We start from the raw sequence: 20,227 nt of genomic DNA on the forward strand, positions 1-20,227 counted from the left end.
TTTGTCAGAACACAAGCAAACTGAACGAGGAGTTTATTCAAACATGGTTAAACGTTTGAGAAGCCTTCTTTCCTTATAACAAATCATGTATGTTGAATATCTTAACGTTAAACCTGCATTTGAACGGAGGTTGAAACTTATGTTGGAAACCTCCACTGCAACATCCCTCCCTTGATTCCTCACGATTAATCGTTGTCTTTAATGACTATGTGGCTTTATTATTCGCGTCACACAGAAGCGTATTTTCTTTGAGGGCTGACCAGGATGAGTAACACGACATCGATCGTGCGTTGAGTCATTTGACAAATCCATATTTGATTCTGGGTGGAGAGAGAGAGAGGGGGAGAGGGAGAGGGAGAGCGAAAGAGAGAGGAGGAGACTCGCGGGCTGTCTTCTTGTCTCTTGTGAGGATTTTTGCAAGACCAAAAGACGTATTATCGCCTAAGCTTTCTTTCTTTCTCTCAAATGTAATAAGCAGAACCCGCTGCGAGCGAAAAGCCTCCGCGAAGTCCTCGACGGGAGGATGTTACGGATATCTCACCTGACATCGATTTTCGGCAACATTTTCCCCTGACCGTTATACGCAACGCGTTATTCAGAACGAAAACTTTTTGCCGCCTTTATTTCTTTTAAAAAAATACATCGGTTACAACTCCGTCGAGATGGTTTTACAGCGGCGTTATGACATCAGCGTGGATTGGACGCTTTTTAGTCGAATATCGCTGCACTTTAATCCGTTTTGCGTGGAAGTGTGTCTGATTTAAGGACTTATCATTATTGAAAGGTACTGTATGCATTTTAGTTTGTTTTCCTGTCTTTTTCTTTGTTAAAAGAAATAATGCAGAATATCTAAGCAACAAGCGTCGCCATACGATGCGCACTTTCCCAAGGAATAACGCATCCTTCTTGCGCGGTGTTTTTGGAGAAAACCTCAACGTATTCCCACATCAATCTTACTTTGATAAGGTCTATGGTCGTTATTAAGATCAAATCTGTTTTTGTTTACCTGTAAATACTGTGAAAAGTGCCTTTTTTCTGTTTCCTAACGACAAGGAGACCATGGCTTGCTTTCCATGGCGGGTATTTTGGATAATTCAAGCGCTTGTGGATGTGACACTTTCGCAGGAAATTTACGCTCCTCATTCCATCAGAATTGAGGGAGATTTGACCCTGGGTGGCCTTTTCCCGGTCCATGCCCGTGGGGTCTCCGGGGAACCGTGTGGAGATATCAAGAAGGAGAACGGGATACACCGGTTGGAGGCGATGCTTTACGCCTTGGACCAAATCAACAGTGACGACGAGCTTTTGCCCAACATCACTTTAGGTGCTCGGGTTTTAGACACATGTTCGCGAGACACGTACGCTTTGGAGCAGTCGCTTACTTTTGTGCAAGCTCTCATACAGAAAGACACGTCGGATGTGAGGTGTACGAACGGCGAGCCCCCGGTGTTTGTCAAACCCGAAAAGGTGATTGGAGTCATTGGGGCTTCGGCGAGTTCAGTGTCCATCATGGTCGCTAATATACTGCGACTGTTCCAGGTGAGTCTGAGCTGAAGTGCCCAATAGTAGCCTATACCACATGTGCTGGAATGAGTCTTTGCGTCATGCTTTCATGCAATTTCACCCGTATGATTACATGACATCTGATTTACAACAACGCATAATGATTTAAAACACCTCACTGCATAACACAGTACAATATAATGAGTTGTTAGTGTGTAAAAGCATTATGTGTTTGTAAATCATTTGTGTAGCCAGAGGAGGTTTTTAGTCAAAATCAATGAATCGATCAGGCATCGACTCTTCACACAGGCAGAGAGGCTTTTTAACAGGTTTCTTTGTCTTTCGCTCTCTATTCATTTTTAATTTCAAAGATATTTACTGGCAAGTTTGCTTGATGCAGTCAATATTACCAACGATTCTATTCTATTCTATTCTATTCTATTCTATTCTATTCTATTCTATTCTATTCTAGATTACTACCAATGCGTCAATACATTATATTCTATTTCTAATTTCTAATCGTATTTAGTATTACAATTATATTAATATGCAATAAAAATTATAAATGCTTATGTATATCTTAATTAATCTTACATTTCAAGTTCTTTATTGGCATCCTTGCTATGCATATTATATTAAATAACACATTTTGATGCCATAAAATAAAAATATAATTCAATAGAGTACACAATTAACATTTTGCTCTGTATTTCTCTGTGTTCTTCTCTCCAATGTTTTGTATTATTATTATTATTATTATTATTATTAATAATAAATTCAGCTTTCTGGAGGCAGATCACTCTATAGATTCCATACAATAAACTGGATGCTGTGTTAGGTTACCCACCATTCCTGCATTGAAAGAAATGTTCTATTTCCTTCTCTGTTCCCACAACATTAGGAAATTAGATTATCTAATTCAGTCAGATGATCTTAACTCAAGCATTTTGGCAGATACACCGGGAGCATGTAAAAGATCTGAGAACAAATTATTTGGAATGTACAATAAACCACAAACGAGAATATGTACAATCCCCAGCCTAATTTATCAAAATCAATCCTTGTAGGGACTTAAATGAACTACTTGCAGTATCCAAAATGTAAACGTGTCCAAATATGGCATATGAAGTGATAATTGCATCCCGCCCCTTGGTTCTGAAGTGTGTGATCACGGATACAGCAATTAAAACAGTAACAGTCTATACAGTTGCCTGTAATGATGTGAGAGGATTATTCAGCCTTATCTATGTTCTGCATCAGAGATAAACACAGCTAATGACATCCCACTGGTCTACTAGGATAATGCAAACCTCATTCTTCTCCATCATTTTTTGCTCTGTTTACCAAGGTTCTCTTTTGGTCTTATACACGGGTAGTTTAAGATCTCTAAGCATCAAATCTGGGTGGTGAAACTTGAACGTTACAGGTTCATTACAAGGTCTATTTGCGGCTTGCTGTCAATAATTTTCACTTGTAAACACAATTTGTAAACACAAGCAGAAATTGCGGTTACAGTAAGACACTGAGAATGGAAGTAAATGGGGCAACATAATAAAAGTATAGCCACAAGACTTTATAGTGCACCTATAAAGCCATTAGTGTGCACCTGCATATTCAACACATTCTTACTCCCAGCTCGTCACATATTGAACATATTGTTCAGGACATCTCGGCTTCACTTTTTAATGCACAGGGTACTGTAATTTTTCGACGTGCACGCTGCACCATTGCTTTAAATGACAAAGCTTTGGGATCATACACAAATGCGATTGGCATGGGAATTTTATCACCATAAATTGGGTTATAATGTTGCCAGTATGTTGGGGTGTGATTTTCAATTTAATCAACCAGCGTAAATTTATTTACATTTATTTTATTTACACTATTTAGACATGTTTGAGCATGTAACCCAACACCACCCCTAAACCTACTCAATTTCTATATTTACAAATGCAAATAATTGACTGCGTCTTAATCTGATGCATAAGGCAAACAACTGAATGCAATGGCGTACCGTGCACGTCGAAACATTTAAAGAATGGCGAGTCGGGAGTGAGATTGTTGATGTACTATCCTATCATGACCACGTAAAGTTGGTAAGCCCTGTAAACTTTACATAATATTCACAATGAATCAAGAAAATTACTTATTACATTTAAAATAACAGTTAAATATAACACTTAGAACAGTATTCCTACTACTACTGACAATTTATACAACATAATACAGGAAATAATAGCACAGGTACATCTGTAAGATGTCTGCTAAAGATCTGTTAATCTGGAAATCATCTGCTGTGTAAAAACATCTGATAAACGTTTTAAATGCATTCTAAATCTTAAACATCTTAAAAACATCTTCTAAATGTCTATATGACATCTAACAGGATAGAAAACATCATATTCCTTATGAGCAACCATTCGAGATGTACTTGTGCTATCAGGGAAGTGACTTGTCCAGTTGACTTCCATTAGCCTATGTCAACTAGAGCTGCCCCCTAATAGTTGACTAAACGTTTGTCGACCAATTTTATTAGCCGGGTAGTCGAAGGAAAAACAAATCCTCTCCAAGTGGCGCAGTACATAAGGGACAGATCGTTAAGGGCGGGTCCTTGTGGTAATTACAGCTTGTCGGGCAGGAAATCCAAATGTTCACCTATCATCCATCAACCTCAAATATGGCTTGTCATTTGAAACATGTAAGTAGTAGCAACATTACATGGCCGCTCGCTAGGCCTGTCGCGATAATCCATATATCGACTTATCGCACGATATATGTAAATGACCTTGATAATTTTTGGTGACGTAAAATATTGCCCATTATGTTTACATTTTTCCGATCCCGCTGTTATCTCGTCTGCTCTCCATGACAGAGGCGAAAGCGAGGCTATGGCAGCTTCTTCTACACAGGGGTGCGTTTCCCGAAAGCATTGTTACCCAACTATGGTCGCAAGTTCCGCAAGTTCAGCTCTCGACCTGTGGTTAGAAGCAGAGTTTCTAGATTGCATGACATGTGGACTTAATAAGTCCTTATCTTGAGCAAAATAAGCAAGATGACATTCAGTACAACCTATATCTTTTATTTAGAATACATACAAATGTAATTTACGACTTTGAGTTTGTCAAGAGATTTAAAGCACCGTTTTTGAAGAGTGCACAAGTGTGAACGTGCTCTAGTAAGTAAGAACGAGCCTATGATTGAATCTGGAAATAAAGCAAAATAACTGAGAAAAATGAGAAATAATCCTCAGATGTCATGTCTGTAATTTCTATAAAAAAATCGAGCATTATTTCGATCTCAAACAGTTTCATTAAGAGTAGTTATTACTCCACCACCTGCGTGACGTCATAAACCAACGTGGTTGAACGACCACTTTGCGACAATATGGTTTCGGGAAACAGTCGTGACTAGCTATCGTACTATGGTAGTGAAGCATCGAGTTACGTCGCCGTACGGGAAACGCACCCCAGAGCGGGCAAGTGAAAAGAAGGCATCATTTGAGGTGTTATAGTGTTTTCCTGAAAACTACAGACAGTTTGGTAGAATAAATCTACAATTAAAACCACAGTCCACTGCTAATGTTAATGCCGTTTCACACGGGATGCGGCAGTCGCGAGTGTCTAGCTCATTTTCACAGAGAACGCTTTTGCTTTTTTTTTTTTTGCATTCCACTGCGTGTTTTCCATTGTTTTTCAATGTAAACGGACATGTTTGACCATTGCGCTCACGTCTTTGCAGCTTCTTGTGCATAACGTGCCTGTGTAATTGTGATTGTCAAAACATTTGGTAACTAGGATACAATTAGATAATAACCTAAATAGAATTTTATGAAGTTAAGTGACAACATGTTACATTGACAACATGTTACATTGTACAATGACTGGTAGGATACCGTTTTTATTATTGCTTGACAAAAATTTCAAGATTTCAATTCCATTCTTGTGATTTGATTCCGATTTTGATTCAATATTGACTAATTTGGATACATGTTCATTTGAAATTTTATTTAAAAAAATAATCTCACCTAATGCTGTAAACATAGAGGGCCCAATCTGCTGGTATTATTAAAGGTTAAAAATAACAAATTAAATTAAATATAATGCAGTTTTTGTTATAATAACAATTATTTAATGACAAAAGTAAAAATATAATAAATATGTAATATAGTGCTCAGCAAAATCTCCTCTCTAGCTATTTTTTTCTATTCAGTTAACGTGCTATGGTCATTAAATGGATTTCCTGAGGTAAATGTAACGTTATGTGACATACTTGTTCTCCTGCTGTTATATTGACCACTTTTCCGTGGTTGAAAAACACTAATTGGTTGATATTATGTATACTTTCGGTAAGTTGTACTGCATCTTTAAATAAAAAAGTAACAGATAATCGGTTCACGTGCACTTGAACTGAGGCGCTCAGCGATCTGTCACATTTACAAGCGCCAAACGTATTTTTTGTCTGAATTTCGTAATAAAATTGACGGAATCTAAGAGCTGAGAATTAGTTTAATATTAAAAGTAGCCTACCTCTTTGCTCCGCAATTTTTCTGTGCGTGAGAAAATGGATGTGTGGCCTGAGAGCGTGTGAAAAGTGTCAATTGCGTGAGTCTCACGCTCAATGCGTGAGAGTTGGCAGCCCTGGTTCCTTCTATGCATTCGCAGGTGTGTGTTTTTCCCCCTACTTGTGCACTTTTAGTTAGGAAATGTTTATTATTTTTCAAGGTTTTTTCATGTAGGATATACATTTTTTGACAGCACTTCCATTATCTAAATATTCTTAAGAATTAAAATTTCATTGTCATTTAAAAATGTTTAGGCCTACTTGCATTATTATGCTGTTATATTATGATTCAGTGGCATAAAATGGTTTTAAAATGACAATAATATCATTTAGCGCAATTATTTCCGGGACAATATATCGCCCAAAAAAATGTAGTTATCGTTACAGGCCTACCTGTATGGGGGTGTAAGCAGATTGTACAAACATTTTTCACCAATTCGCCAAAATGCTAAATAGTTACAAACTGTCATGAGATTGTGTTGGTTCTTTACAGTATTTAAAGCCCTAAACTAAGAACTAAATGAACATTTAGGTATTATTCATGTCAGACATCTTTTGGGTACTTGTGAGTGTGTGTGGTTATCGTGAGTTTACATGAAGTATTCACAACCCTTTAGTTTTATAACAAAACTAAATATGGACCGATGTGCTCTATGCACTACAAGAGCTCACAAAATGTAGACATGGATTTAATCGTTGCTTGTGTATTGTTGCATTAATACTTTTACAGTAAATGGCATTAGCTACATGCGCTCACATGAGAAACTGCAATATTTATGTCACTTTCTTCCAGCTTCCTACCACACGGCTAATGGCTTGAGCGGTTTCAGCAGACCTCACAGATCTGTTCTCAGAGCTTGACTTTTTGCCCTTCATAGACTGTTTATAAAGTATTTACGGAAATACACCCATACGCATGGGACATTATGCCAGCCGGCCTGTGTCACAGACCCTCAGTTGTGAGCATTAAGAAACAAATTTAAAAGCCCATGTTGCGGCCCGGTAGCCACCTGCATCCTTTCAGAAAAGTGTTTTCTTATTTCCCTGTGGCCTCACACTTGCTCTGAGTCTCTGACTGCTTTTATATGCTCCAGGGCTGGGATTTCACAAAGCATCCCTGTTGGCCGCAAGCTTTTCCTGAGTGCGATGAGAGCTGCGGTGATGAGAGTTGATGTGAAGAGGGCAATGCACTCTGACACAATTCATGAGGCTTACAAGCAATTTCAACACATTTTGACTCAAAACACTTGTGACGCTACAGGTCCAAATTTCATTTGGTTCTGATGGAGCTCATGATATGCCATTGCTTTAGTAGTTTATAGTTTGTTTTTTAGAAGGAAAGTGAGGGGAAGTACAATTCAGGACATGGCCATGGCAAGTGTACATCAAGTCATAGGCTTTTGGGTTTGAAGTCAACATGAAATTAAAATCGACCTCATTGATTTTCAAAATAAACATTACTAGTCTTAATGTAAAGAAGCTTGTTTCCACCTAAAAAAGTCACATTGTGAGATATAAAGTCGCAAATTACGTAATGGCATCATCGAACTAGAATGTGAAGCATCGGCGCATAAAATTACTTGCTAAAAAGTTTCACTCTTAGATTTAAACCCTCATCGTGAGACAAAGTTGTATTAACAATAAACTAAACTGAAATTGCAAGAAAAAGTCACGTTGTTAGGTATAAAGTCATATTGTGAGATATAGTCGAAATTGCATAACGGCATCTTTGAAATTCAAATGTGAAGAATATTTGCAGAAGTGTATGTTTACATGACAACGATGTACTAACAATGGAAAAGTGTTTCCTTCGCATTTTTCATGTACAGACGACACCGTTGTCAAAACGATCACCGTTCACATGGATCTGCGAACATGACTAAAAATGCTGTATTATTCATGCCAGGCCAGTAGATGGCGATGCCACTTTGTAAAGAAACACTACGTACCTATAGACTGAACACGTAATACGCATTCGCATGACATCATCGTTTTCACAAATTCACGTTTTTGTAGTTTACACGGAGATGAAAACGGTATCGCTTTCAAAAACTTGCACTTTGAATCCCACTTTCAAAATGTAGCATTTTTAGGCCCCCAAAACGCTGTCATCATGTACATGAATGGCCAAAACACATAAAAAGTTTTGCATTTTTAGTTGAAAACAGTGTCGTGTAAACAGCCCAAAAGTCACATTGTTGGTTATAGAGCCACATTGCGCAAAATAAAGTTGAAATTGCAACAAATGTCACAATTATGAGATAAATTTTGCTTTTGCGAGATAAAAAGTTATCTTTTAAAGTCACATTTTAAGATTTAAACTGACATTGTGAGATATAAATTTGTATTTATTTATGTAGGCTACTCATTCTGAAGTGGTAACGAGTCATATAGTAAAGAAGAAAAGAAATTGTAAATGTCTCGCATTACAGAAGTGAAATGGGTTGCAAATGTATTTCATGTTGACTTTAATATTACAGGAAGATGAATGTTGACACATTCATTTGCATCTGGAAACAGAAGCAGTGTTATTTTTATGGATTGAAATACAGAAACATCAGTGTTTCGCCATTAAAACAATGACTAAAATGACTCCGGAATAACAGGACGCTTCTTGTCATAATGATTCTCCATAGTCTGTCAGTGACTATTGATTTCTCTGACGTCTCGCTGGTGTGCTGGCCCAGGAGGTTTGCTGCCTTGAGCTCTAGTAAATACAGTATATGTTTGCTATCACTCACTCTTAGGCCACCAACATAAAAGTGACAACAGCCACAGTGACAGAAGTCTAAAAATATCAGTGCTGTGGGACTCATTTCTCACAGAAGCCATAACCTACAAACCCAGGAATTCTTCAGCATAGATTTTTTTTTTAACCAGTGAGAAGCAAGCCTTAAAATGGCACTTCTTCCCAGTATTACTGTAATTATTATTAGCGGGTTTAAAACACTGCAAATGTAAATCAATATACCTTAGAGACTTAAAGGTTGATCCAGAACACCTTGGTGGCAATGTAAATACCATGTACATCAATATGGTACTAGTCATTAAATATGTTTCCATCCATTGGAATATCGCATAAAACGTTCGGATTCCTGGTGTTTGGGAACACAATCATGTGAGACACTTCTGGGAGGGAATACAACAAATCACTTTGATGACGGACTTTGGATCAGGCATTTCAGAATGACCAACCCAACATTTGAGATGCTGTGAAAGGAAATTGGTCGACTGGTTAGTTTTCCAATCACATCCTCTGTTGAGGCAAAATCTCACATGTGTTTCCATTATAAGTTTATGCGCATATCTTCTCAAAAAAAAATCATCCACCTCAATTGAGTGCATATGTTTGTGCACATTTTTAGATTTTATGCGCATCTTGGCATTTCCATCCAGCGTTTTTTTATTTATTTATTTATGCGATATCCCAAAATTTGCATAGAAATAGGTGGATGGAAACATTGCTTTTGAGGACCATGGTATTGTCATCGGATACCATCAAGGTATTTATCTTTTTTGTGAAGTGTATTTCATAAAAGCCTCTATTTTTCCACATAAGGAGCTTTTATTGCATCAGATGATCAACACCCAAGAGCTCTATAAACAGAGTATTTTGGAGTTTAGGCCACCCACAAATCTTGTTAGGACAATAGTGCCAGGGAAGGAAGGGCTTGGCATGGCGGCACACACTGATGGAAGACTCGGCCCACCTGGAGGTCATTGTGCTCTGATAACCTCTTTGCTCTCTTTTTTTATCAGCCGTCTCCATCCTTTGGCTTCCGATTGGCTACTCCTCCCTCGAGGGTTGGCTTCTTTTCAGCGTGAGAAATCCCAGCCTATTTATCAATATTGGCCGCTTGTGTACGCCTGAGCCTGCCAAAAACCTGACTGCAGCTTTGCCAAATTGCAACTTTTTGTTATGCAATATTAAATTTGTTCTATTGGAGAATTTACTTTTGAAAGGATCTTGTATTAGTTCAGGTAATGTGTTTGATCGATAATACTGATAATTAATATCATGTTGGCTGAAGTTATAAGGCATTACCTGGAAATGTGTTCCCAAATGATATGCTACTCTCAATAGGCCTCATTCATGAAGCACAAAGCATAACGGATTTGATTGAATGAAAAAAAAAAAGCATTATAAGAAACAAAGTATTTATACAAAGTTCTGTCATGAAACTCTAGATGGCACAGGCTAATAGGTCCTTAAAGGGGGGGTACAATGGTGTTTCATGTATTCAGAGTTGTTTACAGTGTTAAAGAGATGGATTCTCATGCTAAACATGGGCAAAGTTTTAAAAAAATATTTTGGACGAATAACGGAGAATTTCTATGCTGAAAATCTTACTTCCGGGTTGGTACAAGTTTCGGCTGTTTTTTTTTAGATCGTGGATCTAATGACGTAGATGAGAGTGGAACTCCTTATATGAGCATTTCTCTCGGAAAAGCTCGCCCGCGCACACGTCGACTAGAGGAGAGCGAGACCGCGCACATCCACGCGCTTCAACAGGAAATCATCGGCAGCGCTGCATAGGATTTGTTCAAGAATGTCTCCAAAAAAGTGTGTATTTGGATGTGAGGGAAAGCTTACCGTGTCCAGCTTTCCAAAGAACCCAGTGTTACAGGAACAGTGGATGCAGTTTGTTTTTCCGGGGCAGCAACGGAGTGTAGGAAGTGCGGTTGTGTGTTCTGGTCGTTTCAGTGACGAATGTTTTATTAACAAGGCTCAGGTCGACGCTGGATTTGCAAATCGTTTGCTATTAAAACGTGGAGTGGTCCCAGTGATAAAAGACCCCATTCATGTAAGTACAACTGGATCAGATTTCTGTCTTTTGCTGGAAATCAAGCACTACCGCTTGACTCTATAGCTCCGCCTCCAGGACCTCGGCTTTTTCCGGAGAGAATCGGAAAGCTGTATTTTTCTTTTCTAAATATAATAAAACTAAACACTTTTTTGAGATATTAAGGATGCACTACTACTCTATAGGTACTCAAGATTAACATGAGATTAGGTGAAACTGTACATGTTATGTACCCTTTAACTCAAACTGTTTGCAATCTCATCATTCTCTATAGGGCACAGCTGATTGGTTCCTGCTGTATCAGTAGCCAATGAGCTCACTGTGCATCATTCAAATACTGGTCAGCATTTGCTGTAGCAGTTTGCAGTGCACTTTCAGAAACCCTCCATCTTCCCCAGCTCCACCTGTATAGATCTGCTACGGGCAGGGACGTGCACAGACATTTTGAGGGGCAGGGGCTCAAGTGAAATAAAGGGCACTTCTCATAATTACGTTTTTTTTTTTTTTTTTTTTAAACAAAAAAGTATATATATTAATGCAACTCTGACTTCCTTTTTAAAAATTTTTTTAAAAAGTTAATTAATTTTATCTTCCTCAAACTCACGCAATTGTTTCATTTTCAAAAGATGTCTACAAAATAATCAGTTCACACAGAAACCATGGTCTCCTTAGTATTCACTAGGTTTATAGAGCAGCAAAGGAAACCATTCCACAATGTGCATGTTTTGAAAACATTTCCTATGCTACTAGTTTCAAGTATATATGAAGAGTTCAAATGCAAAAGCCTCTAAGTGCCATCTGAAATTTTCTTCTAAAATGAGCATTTTTTTTCAAGCTCGTATATTTAAGTTCAGTAATTTAACTTAAATGACAATTAATAGGTAATTTTCTTTGCCAGTAATGTGAAATAAGTGAACATAAACATACAAGCTTGATAAAAATGATCATTATAGAAGGAAATTTCAGATGGCACTTAGAGGCTTTTTCATCTGAACTCTTCATATTTAGAATAACCTAAATAACTGCATCAAGCAGAGGGGCGTGTTTTACTAATAATTTGTTTATTTTTGCACAAGGCACTACATCATTTTAATTATTTTGGTGTTATCAGAATACATAACACTTTAAAATTAAACTTACCAAAATAATTGAGTAAAAATTCAATAAAAGCCAATGTCATGTATGTATTTGTGGTTGTATGGAATACTATTTTATAAAGGTTTAGAGGAAATAAAAAAAGTTAAATTACTCATAAATAAAAAGTTAATTTATAAATATTGTTATTTTTAATGTTAACTTATTTCTACTCAGTTTTATTTATTAATGTACCAGATGCAGTTACTCAGATTTACTACATTTTTTAGAGTGTATCCTCCATCTGTTTGCATCTGTAGATTTCTTCTAAATTCACCAATTTAGATTTCAAAATTTCAGGGGGAAAGACTCTTGATGTAAGTCATTAACTGAGGACGTTCTGTATGCAAATTAGGCGTCAACTAGTTAAAATGCGCACATTTGCATCTAATTGACAGGGCAATGCAGGTAAATAGGATAAACAAAATAACTAAAGCATATCACCTGGTGGTGATATATGCTTATTTTATTACTAACTTATTTTATTACATGGCTTGGTTGAATTCCAATGTAGAATGTGGTCTGTTATTTCTTGATAACAGACCGCTGTGCGGAGTATAACAGACCGTTGCCATGATAAACAGAGCGTTGCTATGGACTCACAGGATTCTAACCGTAGAGACGGAGCGCACTATTTTTTTTAACAATCGGGGGAGAGGGAGAGGGAGCACTTCAGAACTCCTGACCTGATATTTAGATATACTATTCTTCAATAAATATATTTGTTTGACAGAGAAGCTGTGCGCAAACAGAAATATGTATTATTTTTCAAAAATAAAAAAAAAAGCACCCCAGAAAAAAGGGCACTTTCTCTCCAGGAATAAAAAGGGCAGGTGCTCAAGCCCCCTTTTATGTCTATGTGTGCACGTGCCTGGCTACGGGCAATACATGTACGCTATATAGTACGGCAACAGCACGTCTTACTTGCTCACAGCAGTGTGTCGTGTAAGTACTGGCCGTAGAAAGTCCATACTTGCTCAGCAGCAGCATAGCAGATCTGTTCCGCTAAGACCAAGCATATCATTGTCATATCCATTACCATGCCAGTTGTCATTACAGAAATATATGTCATTAAAAATACTCATATGAAAGTATGGTAGTCATTGAGTACTGTGATATTGCCATATTATACCATCAAGGTATTTTCACAGTACTTTTTTTGTGAAGTATATTTCACAAAAAAATATTTTTTTTATTTATTTAATGGAATTCTCACGTATATAGTGTGTGTATATATGTTAAAATTTCCTCTAAAGCTCATCTGAATTTGTTCTGGATGAATTAGATATGACATGTTGCCTTGGCAGCAGGTCTGCAACCAGGAGGCATCTTCATACACTAACATGTACCGAATCCATTTGTGTTGGAGTATCATGTCACCCCTCATTTCTTCAACACATCCCACGAGGCAGGTATTTTTACACGCGGCATCTCATCAGCCATTCCGCTAATCTTAATTCCGAACTTCATAATCACATTAGTTTGGTATATTGCCAGTTGAGGATGAGCTTTAAGTTACTCCCAACGCTGTCTCTTATCTCCTGTTCAATGCCTGTCTGTGAAGTTGCTCAGCATGAAGCCAGGAAAAATCCTCGGTTGATGTCATAAAGCACGTCTGCCATTGGCTCATCTCGGAGCTCGTTAAATGAGAGAGTCCCGCTGGGCGAGCTGCCATAAATCATTATGAGCGCGGATCTTTTTTTTCTCATTTAGGAAGCGTCAATGATATACATACCAGTAATTATTGAAATAATTTCTTCTCTCCAATCAATAGATACTTCAGCTCCCTGCAGACTTCGTTGACATTTATCACATCGAGTGCAACTGATTAATTTGTATTGCCATTACCTCAACATGAGAAGGAATAATTTGTCTGAATGATCTATCAGTCTCTTATCAGAAGACTATAGAATACTAACCAAGAGTACTTCAGTGCTGGTTATTTAGTGGAGATCACTTCAGATTGTTGCAGATAGATTAGATGTTGCTAATAAGTTCTTTGCTTAACATTGAGGTTACTGATGATTTTCAAGTGTGACACATTAGTGTGGAGGGTTTGCACCGTGAGTGTGACATTGATGCATAGTGGTATATTTTATTTTAGTATGTATGAAGTGAGGACATTTGATGACAGTTGAGCTCTGGATAGGCGCCGATTTATGTTTTATGTAACCTTAGTTCGTTTTTCAAGAGTGCAGTTTTTCTTTTCGCGCACTTGATGAATTCATTAAACAAAAGTTATTCGTGTCTTGCGAAGAGAAACGCACTGCAAATACATTATCAACCAAACTAAAAGTGTTGTCACTAATCGCTCTCTTGCTGATTTGAATGATGATTTTGAGGTTAATTACTTAAAATGCAATTCATCATCATGTAAAAAAACAGAAAACACAAGCTTTTGTGACAGGTTGTTATGTTGTAATGCTAAATATAATGGTAGAATTGGGTGTATTATGACCTGCCGGGATCCGATGTGAGATCTACCAATCAGAGAGGTTCCTGAATCTCAATCGATTTTTCGATTGGATGAAATGAATGGAGAATATAGGTGTTTGAGCCCCCGAGAGTCCTATGCTTTCACTAAATATGAGTGGAATTTTAGACTCAAGTGCAAAACATTCTACTTTTCATTTATGGACTTTTATTTAGAACTGTGTATGAAATGAACAGTGCAAAAACAAAGAATTTAGACTTATTTTGTTTAAACAATTTTGGCACAGCTAATGTGTGTATGTTTTGTTTGAACTTTTGCTTTATCCATTTGATTTGATATGGCTTGTTTTGTGTTGTTTTTGCTTGGCCAATTTTTTTTGTCTTGTTTTGTTTTATCCCCAAAAAATTTTCCAAATTTGTTTCGTCCAGATGCTGGTCACACGTTGACGTGATTGGTTACAAGGTAGTTTGTGACGTCAGAAACACCAGCGATTTCAAACTGCGTCTTTAGATCATTGCAGTTTTAAGGAGAAAATACTCAGCAATGGTGTTGACTTATGACACATGGTTTGTATTAAATTATATTCAAAACACCACATATACAAATAAACAACATTAAAAGCTTGATTTTCACCACAGGGGAACTTGATCATACAAAAATTCTGTTATTTATCCATCCTCATGTTGTTCCACACCTGCATGACTTTCTTCTCAAAATCCATGCTGCTCTTTTCATTACAATGAAAGCATATTGTGACCATTTGCACATGTACATATTTAAACTCCATGGGCCAGATTTACTAAACAGGGCAAATTAGCGTGAGACCGCAATTCAATAAAAGAGCCAATGGGAGTTGAAAGTTCTGCTCCTGATCTACTGATAATGTGCACATTAAAGAACACAGACGCAGCCGGATCATTTGACCATAATGACCAACGCAGTCCATCAAGATCAGTGCAAATTCACATAGGGATGCAAACAAGCAGAGCCGATGATAATCAGCTGCGTGTGATCTACTAACAACACAGGTGCAAAAATACATGCTTTCTTTGAGCGTTGAAAATGGCGGAAATACCAGTAAATTGACTTGCGCAAACCTTAGTAAATCACCTTGCATGATTCATTTAAATACTCTCCCATAAATACTTAATCTGAAAAGGAAACTCCTACAAATGCATATGCAAGTCAGCCGCAAAAATAACCCTGTTCACGCCTTTTCAGCGCTATTTTTTCACTGAGTGTATTTAGTAAATCCTGACAGTAGTTTTTTAACGCTGGTGCAAGCTGTCAGTAAATCTGGCCCCATGTGTTGCATAAAGGGCTACAGCTGAAGGGGAAGATTGTCAATAACTTCAATCTGTTTTTCACACAAAGCTTTTGCATGTCTTCAATAAGAAATGGAATTTAGTCATATGGACTACTTTTCTGGAGATATGCTGACAATATGCTTTCATTTTATGGTAAAGAGCCATTTTTTGTGTTCTGTAGAATTCATACCGGTTCATACTCGTCATGAAGGTGAACAGAACTGAGTGAGCAACGGGTTCAGTCAGTCTTTTTATTATGGGATGCGTGTAGCCCCGACAGGCCCTTCATGTTCAAGTGAACAAGAATGGCAGGACTGCAAGGATCTTGCAGTCTTATTTCATGGAGCGCATAGGGGATATGGTGTAGTAGAGACCTCCAAAACATCAACTAACCATGTCTGTTCTCCAGTAAGTTCAGTCTGGATCAAAACGCATAGCAAAACCATTTCCGAGATAAAGGTTTCAAGACAGGCAAAGGAGCAAAGCAGACAGAGACGGGGACCCAAAATGTGTGAAGCTTTTATGATTTCCCCATTCTACACTTAAAAAAAAAAAAAAAAGGTTCTTTATTGGCATCTATGAAAAACCTTTAACATTTATGGAACCTCTCCATTGCACAAAATGTTTTTTTTATAGTGGAAAAAATGCCCTTTGGATTATTAAAATGTTCTTCAAATTAAGACATGTTTTTTTTTTTTTTAAACTGTTCAGTGAAAGGTTCTTTGGGGAACCCAAATGGTTCTTCTCTGGCTTTTTGGAACCTTTATATGACACTAATTTACACATATTCAAAATGGTTATTTGAATGTTGTTACTAATTACAGTAGAAGGACGTGAGGAACTCAAGTGAATCTGAGCTGACCACTCAGCCAGTCACTTGAGGGACTTTCTCTGATCAGCAAGTTTCATTTGACTTGCTCAGAACCTTGTCAGTTGTGGGAAGGAGGCGGTTTTGAGAGTTTCCCGTCTGTGCGACAGCAGAGATTCATTTCAAGGCACGCTCGCTTGAAATGTCTTGCATGGTTTCTCATAAGCTGTTTACTGCCAATGTCTACTGACCAGAAACGATGAGAATATATCTCTTACGTTCCTGCTTGTTTAGACAGCTTAGTTCGCTTTTGTAGCGTAGTGCAATTGTGGGATTTGATTTATGTTAATTCCCTTCAATATCCTTTTTCACTCACTGAAATGTGCAGAAATTCTGTCATCATTTACTCACCCTCATGTCGTTCCAAACCCGTTAGACTTTTGCTCATCTTCCAAACACAAATTAAGATATTTTAAATCAAATCTGAGAGATTTCTGTCCATTGATAATCCATGTAACCACGTTTGACACTTCAAAAAGTTCATAAAGTGATCCTAAAACTAATCCATATGAATTGAGCGGTTTAGTGATATGACAAATTTTCTGATATGATGAACAGATTTAATTTAGGCTTTTATTCACATATAAAAGGTCATCAACACACATATTAGTTCTGGTAAACAGAAGCTCAAGCATGTTCGCCTGATGTGAAGAACCACTGAGGTTCATTCTCGTGTTACGCAGCACATTTGAGCTTCAGCAAGAACCAATGAGGTTCATTCTCGTGTTACGCATCACGTTTGAGCTTCAGCAAGAACCAATGAGGTTCATTCTCGTGTTACGCATCACGTTTGAGCTTCAGCAAGAACCAATGAGGTTCATTCTCGTGTTACGCAGCACGTTTGAGCTTCAGCAAGAACCAATGAGGTTCATTCTCGTGTTACACAGCACGTTTGAGCTTCAGCAAGAACCAATGAGGTTCATTCTCGTGTTACGCAGCACGTTTGAGCTTCCGCAAGAACCAATGAGGTTCATTCTCGTGTTACGCAGCACGTTTGAGCTTCAGCAAGAACCAATGAGGTTCATTCTCGTGTTACGCAGCACGTTTGAGCTTCAGCAAGAACCAATGAGGTTCATTCTCGTGTTACGCAGCACATTTGAGCTTCAGCAAGAACCAATGAGGTTCATTCTCGTGTTACGCATCACGTTTGAGCTTCAGCAAGAACCAATGAGGTTCATTCTCGTGTTACGCATCACGTTTGAGCTTCAGCAAGAACCAATGAGGTTCATTCTCGTGTTACGCATCACGTTTGAGCTTCAGCAAGAACCAATGAGGTTCATTCTCGTGTTACGCAGCACGTTTGAGCTTCAGCAAGAACCAATGAGGTTCATTCTCGTGTTACACAGCACGTTTGAGCTTCAGCAAGAACCAATGAGGTTCATTCTCGTGTTACGCAGCACGTTTGAGCTTCAGCAAGAACCAATGAGGTTCATTCTCGTGTTACGCAGCACGTTTGAGCTTCAGCAAGAACCAATGAGGTTCATTCTCGTGTTACGCAGCACGTTTGAGCTTCTGCAAGAACCAATGAGGTTCATTCTCGTGTTACGCAGCACGTTTGAGCTTCAGCAAGAACCAATGAGGTTCATTCTCGTGTTACGCAGCACGTTTGAGCTTCAGCAAGAACCAATGAGGTTCATTCTCGTGTTACGCATCACGTTTGAGCTTCAGCAAGAACCAATGAGGTTCATTCTCGTGTTACGCATCACGTTTGAGCTTCTGCAAGAACCAATGAGGTTCATTCTCGTGTTACGCATCACGTTTGAGCTTCAGCAAGAACCAATGAGGTTCATTCTCGTGTTACGCAGCACGTTTGAGCTTCAGCAAGAACCAATGAGGTTCATTCTCGTGTTACGCAGCACGTTTGAGCTTCAGCAAGAACCAATGAGGTTCATTCTCGTGTTACGCAGCACGTTTGAGCTTCAGCAAGAACCAATGAGGTTCATTCTCGTGTTACGCATCACGTTTGAGCTTCAGCAAGAACCAATGAGGTTCATTCTCGTGTTACGCAGCACGTTTGAGCTTCAGAAAGAACCAATGAGGTTCATTCTCGTGTTACGCAGCACGTTTGAGCTTCAGCAAGAACCAATGAGGTTCATTCTCGTGTTACGCATCACGTTTGAGCTTCAGCAAGAACCAATGAGGTTCATTCTCGTGTTACGCAGCACGTTTGAGCTTCAGCAAGAACCAATGAGGTTCATTCTTGTGTTACGCAGCACGTTTGAGCTTCAGAAAGAACCAATGAGGTTCATTCTCGTGTTACGCAGCACGTTTGAGCTTCAGCAAGAACCAATGAGGTTCATTCTCGTGTTACGCAGCACGTTTGAGCTTCAACAAGAACCAATGAGGTTCATTCTCACGTTACGCAGCACGTTTGAGCTTCAGCAAGAACCAATGAGGTTCATTCTCACGTTACACAGCACGTTTGAGCTTCAGCAAGAACCAATGAGGTTTATTCTCGTGTTATGCAGCACGTTTGAGCTTCAGCAAGAATCATTGAGGTTTGTTCTCACACGTCAAGCAGGTTGACCTGATGTTTGCTGATCAATGTTTATATGTTAATAAAAGGCTAATTTCAATCTGTTAATCATGTTAAGCGATCATATCTCTTTAGAAAATTTGGATTCAATCACTCTATTCATATGTTTGTTTGTTTTTTCTCTTTATGTTCTCTTTATGAACTTTTTGAAGCATCAAAGCGGTAGTTGCATAGCTGTCAATGAAGGGGCAGAAATATCTCAGATTTCATTAAAAATATCTTTATTTGTGTTCCGAAGATGAACGTCTTACGGTTTTGGAACGACATGAAGGTAAATGGTGACTGAACTAACCCTTTATCATTGACCAAAGAAGCTTTTCTAAGCATTTTACATTACACAAAAAAAAAAAAAAAAACACACAAACACACACACACACACACACACACACACACACACACACACACACACACACACACACACACACAAAACCTTTGTGCTGAGTTAAACCACTTTAAACAAAGTAGGCTAGCATACCTGCTGCTCTTTTACTTCTAGTAACGAAAACATTGACTCTCTGACAGATGAGCTGAAGTTTAATTACAGTGCAGGATGATCCCTTTTGGCAGAAGGGATGTGAGGGTTGGCTGCAGCTTTAAGAGGGTTCTAATTATGTCCCACATTCAGATCAAACGGTAATTAATTTAGCCCTGTCAAAACCGAAAAGACCATTATAAACAAATGGATTACCCGTCACAAAGACAGCTATGCATAGAATAGCTAACACATCTCAACTTTCTCACAGCATTTGTAAGAGAAGTAAATCATCAGAAGCAGCTTGAGAGCTTGAGAAGCGGCATCAAGCCGAGGTTTTGAGAAGGAGGTGTTTTATTCAAAGACCCACGGTTAACGGACAGCATCTCTCCCCTCATGAAGATTTAATTATTTGTTTACCCTCATCATTGAAATCATATTGAAGGGCGTACTCTCATGAATAACATCTTCATTTACACACTATATATTTAACACGTCATTTAATATGCCTGCAAACTGTTCCACTTGAAATATTTTTTGAAAACCAATGACACAAAAGGTACCGTTAGAGCCAGTCTCATTTTAAAGTAGCATACAGTGCAGATTGT

General features: G+C 38.2%; 1 protein-coding gene across 2 annotated transcripts in view; it reads left to right on the plus strand.

Moving 5' to 3' along the window:
- Positions 1-339: 339 nt before the first annotated feature.
- Positions 340-20,227, plus strand: part of grm7 (glutamate metabotropic receptor 7) — a 217,327-nt gene continuing 197,439 nt past the window's right edge. For both annotated transcript variants that reach the window (XM_079889895.1, XM_079889896.1), the window contains exon 1: positions 340-1,539. In XM_079889895.1, the coding sequence (XP_079746021.1) occupies positions 1,060-1,539 (480 nt within the window). In that variant the 5' untranslated portion in view covers positions 340-1,059. The remainder of the gene's footprint in view (positions 1,540-20,227) is intronic.

Source organism: Squalius cephalus (assembly GCF_949319135.1).
Source record: "Squalius cephalus genome assembly, chromosome: 13".
Taxonomy (NCBI): Eukaryota; Metazoa; Chordata; class Actinopteri; order Cypriniformes; family Leuciscidae; genus Squalius; species Squalius cephalus.